A 15,220-nucleotide genomic window follows, 5' to 3' on the forward strand; every position below is an offset into this window, starting at 1 on the left:
CGCAACTGAATGTTTTTTCAAGCGTCTCTATACTTGGAAAAACCGTGGAAAACTACTTTTAAACAGGAAATATTTACGCACATATTTACAGCGGGTCTATTTGCACGGGATTAGTATTACCTGAGGTAATTTTTCCGGACTTTTTTACTGAAGGTAAAAGTCGCCGTAATCTTTACTCACAATGTCCGTAATGATTACTGAGATGGCACATTCGAACAGGACTAAAATCACAGAGAAGCTCTGGTAATTATTGCTTTATTACTGGATTTAAAAAAAAAATACCTTCATATTTCAAACTATTTTCTTTTATGTTCCACAGAATAAAGAAATGAACATATGATTGTAAATATTGACAATTAAAATGTTTAGGTGAACTCTCCCTTTAACTCTACATCTGGGTGGAGAGAAAAAAAGTGTAAAATGTAATGGCTCATTTATATGAAAGAGCAGCCAAAGAGATCACAACAGCTGATATTCATACACATCTATATCTCATTTGAAGTATATTATCTCAGTCTGATAAAGTGAATGTGGGAATATGTGTGTGTTGGTGTTTCTGTGACAATGCTGCTTTTGACTTTCTACCCTTTCACTTACACACATATCTGTCATATATGCAGCTACACAAATCACCCTTATCTCACATGGCTGTTAACCTTCTAAACTGGGCTATTAGTCACTTGCATGGTCTTAGGACTTGTTTACACCTGCTATTAAGATGCGTTTTGGTCGATCGGATCACAAGTAGACGAGTGAAACATACCCGTTTACACCGGTATTCAATCTCTTTTGTCCACTTTCAACCGCTTCTGTCCTGATTTCTTCAAGGAGAGGGTCTATGGGCAGGTAAATGTATGGGTCGATCTAATGGACAAAATAAGCTCGCACAATTTACATATGAACGCACCCAGAGACGACGGAAAAACATACAGAGAACAGTAGCTTTCGTTTCTGCTCTGACAGCAGCAAGACCAGCCGAACACGGTGAGTGTTAGAAATCAGGAATGGTGAGAGAACATTGTACTTGGTACGTTTTACGTCAAACCAAACTTCAAAATAAATCCAGTCTGGCTAGTGCGCTTCCCGAAATGTTTATGCATTAGGTCAGTAGGTGGAGAGTAGGAGTTCTTTTGTGGCTAATCTAACATATTCGACCACATAAGCAACCCGTTCTAATACGTATTCCACTACCTCTGGAAATGATCGAAAGTAGACAAGCTCAAAGCACTTTAGACCCCGTTTACACCTGTATTTAGCGTGATACACTTGTGATCTCATCGACCAAAACGCATCTTAATACCAGGTGTAAACTGGGCCTTAGTGTGATGTGATCATGAATGTCTACTAGTTTGTGTTTGAGTACTGGTAGTATCAAGACGCCCTTGAATTCTCTGCATGGGATTTTAGTAAATCTTTGTTTGTGTCTGTGTGTGAACAATTTCTGTGCATCTCTGTGTAATGACTGAGAAAGAGAGGTGAAGAGGAGTACGTGTTTACCTCTTCAGGGTGACTGACACTGGGGTAGAAAACCTTTTAAACCCAAGCACCCTCACAAACACACACTGCTTATCAGCAGAATTTCACTGAGATTTAAGAACGAAATTTTTATCCATGCTGATATTCTCCAGCCCATACTCCTAAAGCTCTGGGTCACCATTTCCGCCCGTTTCTGTTTCTTAGAGCTCTGTTGGGACACACATGCACAGCTAATTAGATTTTTAAAAGATTTTCTGCAATTTTCTGAAGTGTGCAACTAACCCAGACTTTCTCACTTGCACTCGTTTATTGAAAAGACTCTTAATTTCATACGATTATGCTTAATAAATCAAAAATATGCAGGGAAAAGAAAGAGCGTACAACAATTTATAAAGCCCCTTACAAATTGTGCACGTTTTATTTTAACAGTCATTAAATAAATCACTATAAATGTACATAAAATGTCTTGTGTATAATTAAACAACAGGTCTTGCATATAAATAATTAAAATATTTATTTATATGCAACATATTTATTTACAGTATATGAACATCTATTTAGAAATATTAATTACCCTGATTCACTCTGCATGTCAAAACTGGAGAAAACAGACGGTTTCAAAATCTTGTAAATGGGGCTTTCTTGCATCGTCGGGATTTCATAAGCTGATTTATAAGCAATACATTGTGCATGCAAACAACATTTCACATAACACCCTGAGTTTACAAAAAGAGGGGGGGAAAAAAGAAGAATGTATGTAATGGAGAACTGGGTTGCTGATTTATCCAAACTGTTTTGCAATGACAGTGACACATTAAGTTCAACTGAAGCGGTGACAACTTTGTTCAAAAGGACTCGTATTCCATCCTATTCACGGCATCACACACACAAATACCTGCAGGCACACATGCACTATTACCTTGTTGCAGGGATTTAATTAAATAAAGATAATTAGGATCACAACAGAGGAACTGGTGTTGCATCAAACACATACACTGAGGAGAACCGTCCTAACCGAGCATGTAGACCATGTCTGAGCAAGCCCCCCGATTAAATGCACCTGTACTACTTTAAAATGTTTTTGTTTTTTTTAAACAGCCTAAGGGCAACCTGACCGGAATTACTAGTGTGTGTGTGTGTGTGTGTGTGTGTGTCAGTGTGTGTGTGTGTGTGTGTGTGTGTGTGTGTGTGTGTGTTAAATAGGGGAGGATCACAGGCGGCCAGAGCAGAAAAGATACATGAGAAACTGTATATGTGTGTGCGTGTGCGTGTGCGTGTGCGTGTGCGTGTGCGTGTCTGTGAATGTGTGTCAAAATGCTGCTGAAGGTATGCACCAGATTTCAGACAGGTGTAATGACGCAACCACAGTAATCACTAACACATACAAGCAGCTCTCTCTCTCTCGTACTTAAAATCTCTATGTCCTCTTAAGTGTCTTTATAGGCCTAAATGAAAACAATATTATGCATTAAACATAGAACATTTATGCTTGACATCCATCAACCTGCACAGTCTAAACCAGGGGTTCTAACCAGGGGGCCAGGACCCACTAGAGGGCCTCAGTAAACATTCATAGGGGCCTCGAGATGACTTAAAAAAAAAAAAAAAAAAAAAAAACATAAAAATATGCCAAAAGAACTACAAATCAAAAAATGTCTTATTTTAAATCACTCCCTCAACAAATATTTTCTTTGAAGAACCAGGATTCACATGGTCTTGAAAAGCCTGAAAATATAGCCTATGCCAGCCTAATTTTAAAATGTTGATTTATAGACCTGGAAATGTCATAAATTAATAAAATCGTATTACTTCAAAGATATGATACATTTTATGAATACAAAAGGAATACCTTCTGAAATATTTTATCGGGTAGAAATTGTGAGTACAAAATTCACAAACGACTTAGGGCGCTTTCACACTGGCAGTTTAGTGCGGACCGGGGCACGGTTCGCATGAAAAATCGCTAATGTGAACGCTGTCATCGGACCCGGGTGCGCACTAGAGTCCCGAACCCGAGACTACCTGGAGGAGGTGGTCTGAGCTCGGTTGCTCCCGAACCGTGGCGCGGTTCGCGTTAATGTGCAAGCAACACGGACTCGGGTGCGCGCTTGTTCAGGAAGTATAGTATCCCGCGCATGCGTATCACTGTCGATATCATTGTTTCCTCACACACGACAACCATGAGTGGCAGGGGAACGTTGTGGGACACTGAAGAGGTGAGGTGCCTCTTTCAAATTTGGGGAGAACAAACCATACAGGAGCAGTTAAATACAACACACAAGAATGCAGACGTTTTTGCATTACTCAGCACCAAATTAAAACAGTTGGGTTTTCATAGAACTACCGAGCAATGCGGTGAACATAAACGTAGTTGTCTCTCACTATGTTGTGCATAATAGCACCAAAAAAACAGACAAATTACAGCTATGCTCAGTCGAGTTGTATTCTCCATGCGTTTTCCGTGTGCGTTTGCGATGACGTATTATCACTGCAAACGCACCTGGGTTCGATACAACTAATTGAGTGTGAAACCAGACCAACGCTGCGGGGGGCGCCGGGAACTAGCGCACTCGGGTTCGGACCGCAGCAAACGAACCCAGTGGAAAAACGCCCTTAAAGTCAAGGGACCTTTGAATATTGTTGTGGACAAAGTCAAAAAGTTTGAGAACCACTGGTCTAGAGCTTTCCGTGAAACTATAACATGGAGCAAACACGTCAAACAAAAAACTCAACCTAATCATTTTAAATAGTAATTCAAAACAGATGACTGGACAATAAGAAACTTTGCTTGCAGAATTCAGGGTTTACTTTACAAAACAATAAAACAATACTAGGATTTGCTAACAGGGACTCTTGAGGTGTGTGTTCATATTCAAGGCCTGTTTTGCAGATGTCATTCTTCCTATACAACAGATAATAGGCCTGAAAAGTACAATGCTTGAGTCATTATCTCCCTGTTAACTGAGAAACACTCCCCATGACCTCAAGCACACACACACACACACACACACACACACACACACACACACACACACACACACACACACACACACACAGAGCAGATCAGATCTCACATCCTGCGGGGGGGATTGAAAGAGTTCACACATGCTATGTGGCACCTGTAAAAAGTGTGGTTTCAAAGAGAAAATAAATATAGAATGAATGATACACCCACACACAAAAATAAAATAAAAAAATTCTAAGAACATTCTTCCTCTCGCTCCCATTTTAACATGGTGTAATTTGGATCTGGGGCAAAAGCCCTGCGGTACCTGAAATAAGGCCACTCTCTAGGAGACCAGCACAGGTCTCTGTGTCTCTCTCTCTCATGCACAGGCATAAAAATAAATCATTGTAGGCCAATTTCCTCATCTGCACCATTTTTGGTGCAGAGAGAGATAAGAAAGTTGTTCATTACTACAATTAAATTAATCTGCATATATAACCACATTAAAACCTAAAAATATCAATTCAAAGTGCCTTTGAAGTGATTTCCGTACTTTTCTTATAATGTTGTTTTAACAGCAAATACAGCTGATTAGTTATGAGTTAACCCTTTACCACTTTTGTGATTTCACAACCACCACATATGTGCACCACCTAACCTTTGAAAGTTAGATGATGATGGGGCTCAGTCTGTCATGGAAAACATGTCTTCCAGTTAGATCTGATTGAGGTCACATTAACTTTTTGATTGTGACATTCAAGGTTCTTGAATGTCTCAGGGGATTCATAATGTTTAAGTGGTTCAAAAGACAAGACAAGTTATTTGACATGGTTTTAAGGTTAGCTGGGAGGCTAAGCTACTTTTTCACAGATGTATCTGAGGAAGAAAAAAAGAGATAGAATATGAGATATGAGCCGAGAACAAACAGTCTTACCTTGCAGCTGTTTGAAACGGCCTTCCAGGATGTTGGAATATTGCACCTGGTTTACAAAGGCAGCTGGCGAGAGACATGGCTCATGTTCACGTGGATCAAAATCCATGTCTCTTCTCTTTCACTGTAATGCTCACTTGCTTTCACTGTGAATCGTTCCTCCAACCCTCACTCTCAACTTTCATCCACAATAATTAATCACCCCACAAGAGTAAAGCCAGAAGTCATGAGCATAGCAGATAAAATGTAAAGTTGAAAAATGAAAAGTCCAAAAGTTCAACTTTCCTCAAAGGTCCAAAAAAAAAGTTGGGTTTAGAAACAGACACTCTCCAGGTGCGCGCATGCATCCGAGCGTTTCAGTGCATGCTAAACCGCGCCATACTGCTTCATCCGTTTAAAAAAAAAAAAAAAAAAAACTCTTCCTTTAATTGACTTTTTTTCTGGCAAAAAAGGAACCCACAATCCGTTGAAGCGAGAAAAAAGGTATTGTGAGAACAAAATATCCTTCTTTCAACTCGTTCGCTGTTCTTCTCTTCTTCAAATGCACTTTTCTCTCAGTGCAAAACTCTTCTTGCTTTCTGTCGCACACACACCTTGTTTGAGTAAGCCTGCAGAACTAGCTGCACTCAGCTTCCTAAGTAAACAAAGCCTCCTACTCTCTCTCTCTCTCTCTCGGTTTCTGAGCTTTGGCATTTGCATAAGGTGTGTGTGGGAGGAGCAAATCCCAGGCTGAGCGAGCAAGAAAGACAGACAGAGGGGAGGTGTGGGCTGAACCATTTCTGAAGGTGGACTGGGGGTGGAGAAGTAGTCAATAGATGGATGGTTTCACAGGAGAGATGGGCGTGTGGGACCAACCTCAGGAGGTGATCAGATGTCAGCAGAAACCATTGAAGAAAAAAAGCATTTATTTTATGCCTGCCTGATTTTTATGTAAAAAAAAAAAAAAAGTACATTTTAGTGATTTTTTTGTGCATGTTAAGGGGTAGTAAGACCTTTGCCTTCAATTAATCATGTCAAAAAGTCCCTCTCTCACTTCTGAAGCACGTGCACAGATAAAATAAGACGTTAAGGCAGGAAGGAAGTACTTGAGAAAGACTCAACAAGCAAGCGCTGTCTTTCTTCCTGTGCAAGTGTGCACCACCTCACACCCATGAACTGGCAATGCTGGCGGTGACAGAAAACTCATCTCATGATGTAATGCCTACTTAATGGTTCAGAAAACACCATCTATTTTATAAGTGCATGATCAAAATTTGTTCAGGGAATTTCTACCCCTCACAAACAGAACTGCTAATACACACACACACGCATTTTTTTGTGTGTGCAGATTTTACAAGAGGAAGTGATGTAATGAAGACCAGTACAGTGGCAGGTTGTGCTGATTAGCAGCAGTGTCACCAGCAGTGACCATCAAAGAGCAGAGGTCACAGGTCATACCATGGCCAGAAGCACTAAGCCAACAGTCAGCCAGCGTGTCACTGGAGGAGAGCATTTCATCAAAGCAAACTCTAAACCCACACAAAATGGGAGGAAGTGGAGGATAAAGAAAACAGGGACAGGGATTTGATAATACCATATTCTCAATGTCAAAGTACCATATATATTCATTCATATACAAGTCTTTTTGACATTAAGTATTGTGATAGTGATATGAATTTGATCTTTTTTTATGTGACTGTAGTAATTAATATTTAAACGAAATCAGGTTGCACTGGCAAAAAAAGAATGCATAAATGGAAATGGATACCAATGAAACCAAATTTCTAAGAATTTTCATAACCACTTACCATACTGTCTATCTATGGCTTGCATTTAGCTGTAATAAAATGTGTTTGTTATAATGATAATACTTGATGTCTATGTGTGTTTATATAACGAAAAAAGATATGGAGCGTGAGAGAGGCACAGAGGTTAACCGTGTATGGGTGTGAGAGACTGAGAGTGCTGGACCTCTGAGACCCCTCCTCTGCTCTGTCCTTTAAGAGACATTCAAGCTCAGTATTCTCAGTTTCCCCTCTCCTGTCCGTACTTTTAAGAATTCAAGTTTTGCCTGGTGTTTATGTGATCGATGTGGTGATTTTTACATGGTGGGTTTGATGCATATAGACAACCGAGTGAATGAAACTCCTCTCAAATGACACTCAATTACATAGACCAGCAGGTGCTGCTATGAATTCTATTAAGCCTCGTGTTACTCTTTTTCCAGTCATTAATTACTTTATTTATGAAACATTATACCATTGAGGATTTCCCCAAATATCCCCAAAGGGAGGTTTTGTCAGATTTAGCAGACTCCTGTGGACAATTTTCTCAGCCCCCCCTACTGTACATGTACACTCAACGAAGTTCAAATCTTTGAGTGCAACTTTTAAAGGCATGTACAAATTGATTCATTATGTGCCTCAGATGTGTGAAAGAGCTTGACAACAACTGGCTTCAACACATCCATTGACAGGCAGAAAGAAAACAAGTAAGAGATACAGCAGGTCATAAAAATGACATAAAAAAATCCCTGGAGATGAGAGAGAATGAGGGGGCGTAACAGGGTGAATAACAGCCCTGGAAGAATGTGGATATCAAGTCACTGCTTGTCAAAAGATGGTATCTTACTGCATTTTAACACACATCAACTACTGTGTTATGCACTGACGTTCATTGTATAGTATGCCTTTTCAACAATGTAAAGCCATTCAACAAACATACACTTCAAATGGTTTTATTATTATAACTATACTATCATGCATACAGTTCTCTAAGACCACTGAAAGAGCATGTAGAATGTGTTCAAGGTGGTTCAATTGTTTTTTGTTGTAGTTTTTTTACATGTTGCCTTATGCCACCCCCTACTGGACAGAATCACATGATGCAACCTGTTGAAAACTAGCTGTTTAAGAAAGCATGCTAACAAACAAAAACACAAACAGGAAGCACATGGGTGCAAAAACCAAACCTCGACTCACACACATATGCATAAAAACATTTTTTAACTGACCTGCGAGAGCTTTGATGCGGGAACGTTCGAACAGACGTGCAGAACTGTTCTCATTATCCCACTCTGTTTCGGCTGTGAGGTCCCAGCGGTTGTTGATGTCATTGTACTGCTGCTGGATCTCGACGCTGTCGAAATCAGTCGGTGAGATGGTGCTCATGGTCTCAGCTGGAAACTCAACAGCTGCCCTGGAAATCAGAGAAGTACAAAGTAAGACAATGACAAATTAACTCTTTATTAGAGATCTCAGTAAATGTGAGAGGAAAGCTGAAGGATAGGATATCAATCACATCTGCATCACAGTTTCTGCACTTTTATCAGCAACAAAATACAAGCCTTATACTGTATGCTGGACAAGGTGGGTCAATACATTCAATCAAAACAAATACTGTATAAACTACATATGCAAATATGACTGAAAGCAGATTGAAAAAGGGACAGCAATAGATATATCTCAGTAGCAAAATGAGGATGAGGATGAGGATGAGGTTAGTCTAACCTGGAACAGCACAAACCGGACCCACCTGCAATCTGCAGTTTTTATTTGCACAAGATATCACAATAACATCAGAACAAGGGCCATAATTAACAAGTGACAAATGGAAACAAAAAAGCTTTATAAAAAATAAAAATAAAAGGTTTTGATTAGGAACTGCAACAATTTATTATTTAAAAAATGATTTTTTATATTCTATGAATGATATTCTATCCCTCCAGATATAAAATAAATTGCTTATTTTTAAAATAAATATAATTTAAAATACAGGTTCATGGCCGGCAAGAAATATTTCAATTGTCTTTAAATGCTCTTAATTAAACCATTTTTGGCAGATTCATTTTGGACCCCGCATCTGTGATCTTTGTGCTGCTGAAATGATATGGCAGAACAAAATATTACAAAAGGCAACACACTTTATTTCCATCAAGAGAAAAAGCACAAAACAATTCTCAGTGCAGGAAGAAATAGTTAACATGAAGATAAGCTAAGATTAATTCAAACCTAAACAAAAATACAGATTAAATGAAATCCCTCATGCCCTTTCAGACTGAGCAATCCCTTGTGCTAATCCCAACATAAAGATGAGTTCTTAGAATCCAGAGATTCTGGAAGGAAAAAGAGAATTGCCTGTGGGACAAAGTTTATCCCATAAATGTTTCAGGGCATCACAAACCTCCAGGGCCAGAAGATCAGGAAAAATGTGCATCCCTCACTCACTGTTCTTTCTTTCTATATTTTTTGCACTGAAACATACACCTGTACTCAAGGACACTGGGCTATCTCTGAGATAGTATGCACAATGACGAACAAACATGCATAGGTCGATGAAAAGGGGACCAATAACATTTAAGATTAATACCCACTATGATATCCCTTTGTTTTAACAAATTCAGAGCATCAGTGTAACTTAAAATTTGAAGTTGATGGCTCCAAACCTAGTGAGCATTTTAAGGAAGCAAAGGCACATTCGTCAAAATTGATTCTTTCTAGATACTTTCAAAATTGTAAGGCAGCATTGTATGTATCCTTCTCATGAATGCAATACCATAATTTAAGATTATAAAATAATCATTTTTAACTGGATTTTTGATTAGATGTAATTTTACGCTTGAAATATTTTTTTTAAATTATCTTCACAACATGCTAACGGCCAACTCCAAACAATTAAGTCTAAAGTCTCCCATTTACTTCTGTGTGCTATTTGTAGGATGTTTTTGTATGTCCCCTAAGTAGAACATTACCAAATCAGTCCATTATGAGGTTTCGTTACAGCTACCTTAGAAGGCAGCTGCCTATGTTAGCAGACAAGGCAGCTCAATAGGTTTTGGGACAGAGCCAGTGTGTGCATCCTTTCATAGAAATGTACCTCAAATGTAGCCTGGGAAAACCCAGACAACTTCCGGCAAATTTAGATTTGCTCTGCAAGTAGTCTGGCAAAGAGCTCATTCAAGCCCATTTCTAATCCATCGAAATCGTGGCACCAATCAGAAACGTTGGGGCGGGCTTTACACAATGACGATCGCTCTGATTGGTTTTAGGTCTATCCAATTGCGCCAAGAGGCATTTGAGCGACGTCCGTTGGTGAAGCGCAGCAACTTTTAAATGCATTATTATATTCAAATTGCAAACACATGAGGACAGTCTCCATGAAAGACCCACTGGCAGATGAACGTGCTACTACATTTCTCTCCGAAACGGTAGGAAATTAAATTAGATTTAATAGAGGATTTTACTGTGACAAGATGATTGACAGGGCAGTTTACGTGACAAGATGCAAGCGACAGATCCGTCCGATAAAGATGACGAAGTAGTATGTCCCAAAGCTTGCCTACTTTTTTGCTACACATTCAAAAGTAAATACCTTTTCTTCACAAAAAGAGTACATACTTTTATGGCGTAGTGTAACTTAGGCGAATTGGGACGCAGCATATGGCTTTACACGATGACGATCGCTCTGATTGGTTTTAGGTCTATCCAATTGCGCCCAGAGGTATTTGAGCGACGTCCGTTGGTGACGCCCCTTTGGAAATGAGTTATTAATGAAGCTTTGCCAGACCATAACTCAGTTACTACTGAGAATGTTCTGGTTTTAACCAGGCTACCTCAAACGCATGGCTGTATGGTGATCTTGATCAGTGTGAGCAAGCGTGTGTCTATGTGCCAGTTCTCTCCCAGCAGGGTCCAGCTTTAATCCACTCGCCTCACCCTGAGCATCACTTCACCGACAGCTCCATCAGTCATAAGGGGAGCAAGAAGGGTGGGGGACGACTCTAGAGGATACAAAAGGCCTTCCAGGGACAAACAAAAGAACCCCAGGTGCTCATGATGGTAAAATTCGGATTCATTGATGACCTTATGAGGGATCAGATTTACAGTGTATTACAGTTATTTATTTATAATAGAATAATAGACAGGGTTTCAAGTATTTACTTGCTGCAATACAGTTAGAATCTAGACAAACTAGCAAACGTTACTCTGAACTGAGATTTTTGAAAAAACTCAAGACAAATGATAGATACTCTTTGACAAGGCTTTAATAGTATTCAGGTGTTTGATTGTGATTTTTTTTTCTGTGTAGGCTGTCTTGAAACCTGTTTGTGCCATAACTGCACACTGCAGCTTTAAGAATACTAGGCATGGGCAGGGGTAGGCTGAGCCCACCCAGACGTCTGCCTTGCCCCCCCAATCAAAATTTAGGAACAGATAGTGTTGATCTGTTTTTACAATTTGTGCACTGATTAAAAGTAATCTGAAGTGGGTTCTGTGTTGAAAGGTTTGATGAAGGGCTGTAGAATGCCCCAAACATTCGCTAAAATAACAACAGAAATTTGCAGGATTTTTCCTTTATTAACTGAAAGTAACGGTGCGTTGCGTTATATAGGCTACTAGCGTTTCAGTCTGTTGCAGAAAAGCAGAGGCTGACAAAAAAAACACACGAAAACGGGCAGAAATGTTTGCGTGCTATCAAGGTGTAAATTACGAGTTGTAGCAATCTTCGTGAATATGTATATTCATATTTACTTGTAAATATTAATACACAGCTCTGATTTGATTTTTGATTCAAACATCGCTCATTTAAGATTGTACAAGGCAAACTGTCCGCTTAAATAAAAGCGCAATAAGAGTGTCCTGTTCATCTTTCAGTCAGTTAGGGCAGGGTCATTTACATAGGACGCATTTTTGCTGTTAAAATCGCCACGTTTTAGAAAGCCATGTCATTCACTGCTATAGTAACATTAGGCTTCCATCGCGTTTTCTTTCCAAATTATCACTGGATGGAAGAAACCTGAATGTTAGCATTTTATTTAAAGTTAAAATAAGATTAAAAAAAATGTCTTGTACGGAGAGGTGTGTTATAGTGTTAAAAAAAAAATATAGTCCATCCATCCATCCATCCATCACGAATTTCAGGTACCGGTAAAAATGTGAACGGTACCCAACCCTAGAAAATACACAGTGAGTCAAATCAACCTCAATGGCTAAAAGATAGATGGACAGACGAGACAGTGTACATTTTGCATCATTATTTGGTCTGAGAAGAAACAGGTATATTTCTGTGATACAGCAGAATGAATGTGTGTGAGCAGTAGTTTGTGTGCATGAAGCACACAAAGATAAACCCGTATTTTGGAGGGATTTCAACCCAAACAAAGAGAGAAGGAAGGCAGTTTAAAATCCCATTAGCGTGTAGAATAAGGAAGTGCTGAAAATAGAGACTGGACATAGAGCAGTTATCCTGGATTACACCCACACACTCCGCTAGCGCCTCAGTTACTGACACAACACACACACACACAAACATCTTCTGTCAAATATCTACCAGGCATGTTATTAAAATAAGCATTTTGATTTGCTCAGCTCTCAGTAGCAGTTTCATAACACCAGTGACAGATGCTTCATATCACTGTTTCAATGAAACAGGTTTTCATACGTTGTTTCAGGTTGCTCATAACTTACACCTAGTCGCACTTTTACCATAAAAATTATTGTAGAGCAAATTTAACAAACTGTGGAGCATATTTTATTGATTTAAGATGCCAAGATCCAAAAAGAACAATAAGCACCATACAACAGACTTTGTTGGTCATTAAAACGAGCCAAACCTGTACCGTATCAAAAAAGACTCTCATGGTGAGGTAACCATAGACCGTTCCCTGTCCAAGGACAGAAATGGTGGGCCAGTCAACCAATCGTTTGTATCTGTAATGAACATATTCTGTGCATGCATATACCCAAACACACACACCCAAAAACTCCCCCGAGGACAGGGACTCAGGTGCAGCCCTTCCAGACACAAAGCAGGTCCCAGCTTCCAAATCTCTTTAACCCGCTCTAGGGTACATTTCCAAAAACCTGCCTGAAGGGTGTTGCTGAGGAGTGTTAAAATCTGAGTAGTGCTATAATCCCAATCTGGTAGGGTGGGGGTGCTGTAACACAGCAGATCAGACACACCCATCCCACTCCAGCCCATGACACTGTGTGTGTTTATGAAGAAAAGAAGAATAGAGTAGAACAGGATAAGTAGGTTTGTATTAATGTTAAAAGAGAGAATGAGGAAGAGAAATAAAATAAAAAGACACTAACGGTGTCTTAAAAAAAACAACGAACCAGCCTAGTCCTGCCTCTCATGCCTTTGACACATCAATGGCACTATCATTGTGGTTGAGAACATACAAACACACCGTCGGCCAATCAAAAGACATAACTACAGCTACAAAAATGTACAGCTACAATAAAATAATAAATCAACAATCTTCAATTATCAATCATTCGGGGTCTTTGTGCTATCCATAGAGTACGACCATCAGTGATACCATTTTAAAGTAAAAAATGCATTTCTGTGAGAGAAAAAAAGAGACTACTTTACTTTAACATTTTATTGTTATATTCTTATAAATCAAGCATTTCAGTTATACAAAACAGGTCACCTAACTGCTGGCTACTGTAATTGTTAAATGTCAAGTAGCCTACTTCATTGAGTGCAGTGCACAAACATCAATCAAACAGTGCAAAATAGAAAGACAGAACAAAATAATATTTTCTGTTAAACATCAAATACAGGTTTTAAATTTATAACAATCATGAAATCATATATGCAACAAAAGTAATAATTTTTTATATGACCTAAACCTTGTAACTCCATTGGATCCTCAAAACTGTCGGTCTAACCTCATAACTCAACCGCGCCTCTATCATCAAGAAAGTGCCGCATGGACAGTTGGACCGTCTCTGCTAGTTTGCAGTGCAAGGGTAAACGAAGAACTAGTTCTCTGAATAAGTGCAGCATTTTCTTTACTCAAGAAAGGCTAAAACATACTGACCAGTCACATGTGAAGCGAATATCGTTTATCATCTCCTAACAAGGCCACATGTTAAGCTCTGGGTAGATCAGATGGTATGCAAACAATTAGTTATTGTAATCAACATCTGAGCAACTTTGACAAGGGGCCAAACTGTAATGGCAAGGTGACTGGTTCAGAGTATATGAAATGGTAAGTTGTGAGTTGCTCTCAGTCAGCAGTGGTGAGAATTTACCAACAGTGGTCCGAAGAGGGACAAACCACAAACCGGCGACAGGGTGGGATGGGATGATGTGTAGAGAGCAATCGGACACTCTCTTACAGCTGGAGCACACATGGACAGGGCTGATCGCCCTGATTGACCGGTCTTGATTTACAGTGTGCCACAGAATAGACCTTATGTAGCCCCGCCCCCTTTCAGCGCTGTGCTCGTTGTCTTTTGACTTCCGGTCTGTATTTTCACAGCGATCTTGCGCATTTATGAATGAACGGCTCGTTTTAAAATATTCCCGGTCGACTGACATTTGTTAAGACATCTGCTTTAAACATTACAACCCTCATGATAACTTTCATTAACTTTACATTAAGTAAATCCACTTCAAAAGCTAAATTACTCCTGGACAGCAACGCCATAGAAATATACAGAGCGACCGCAAAAACGGAAGTTCAAAGACAATATTCTAAAGATGGCGGCACCCTTGTTTCTCTGGCGCATAAAGTCTATAGGAGCGCACAGCTGAAACAGTGCTGCGAGATCATCAAGACTCATCAACCAGGATCTAATTACTTGTTACTTATTCTATGTAATTATAAAAAAAATTATGCTAAATCATGGCTCGAATTTCGGCGTGGGATTGCGGGTATTGAGCATAATTTTAATCATTCCCGCAGGTCTTGCGTTTATAATGCGGGAAATTCCCGCAAACATTAATTCACTCTAGCACGTAGGTTGTATGAGTAAATTAATCCACACTGATTATAAGATCAAATCAGTCATTTTAAAACTTTCTGCGAGACGCAATTTCACAAACCGATTCAGCGTTCCGCGTCTTCTCTGTCTATCAAAATGGGTTGCACA

The 15,220-nt window shown here is 39.4% G+C and overlaps 1 protein-coding gene across 5 annotated transcripts in view; it reads right to left on the reverse strand.

Moving 5' to 3' along the window:
- The window catches only part of sptbn2 (spectrin, beta, non-erythrocytic 2), a 98,969-nt gene that overhangs the window by 50,346 nt on the left and 33,403 nt on the right, over positions 1-15,220 (reverse strand). For 2 of the 5 annotated variants that reach the window (XM_082169116.1, XM_082169114.1), the window contains exon 1: positions 5,358-6,026. In XM_082169116.1, the coding sequence (XP_082025242.1) occupies positions 5,358-5,463 (106 nt within the window). In that variant the 5' untranslated portion in view covers positions 5,464-6,026. Of the gene's footprint in view, positions 1-5,357; positions 6,027-8,346; positions 8,532-15,220 lie in introns of those variants that run through there. The other 3 variants (XM_082169117.1, XM_082169113.1, XM_082169115.1) reach the window with 3 other exon arrangements.

The sequence above is a fragment of the Leuciscus leuciscus genome, assembly GCF_965113295.1.
Source record: "Leuciscus leuciscus genome assembly, chromosome: 5".
Classification (NCBI taxonomy): Eukaryota; Metazoa; Chordata; class Actinopteri; order Cypriniformes; family Leuciscidae; genus Leuciscus; species Leuciscus leuciscus.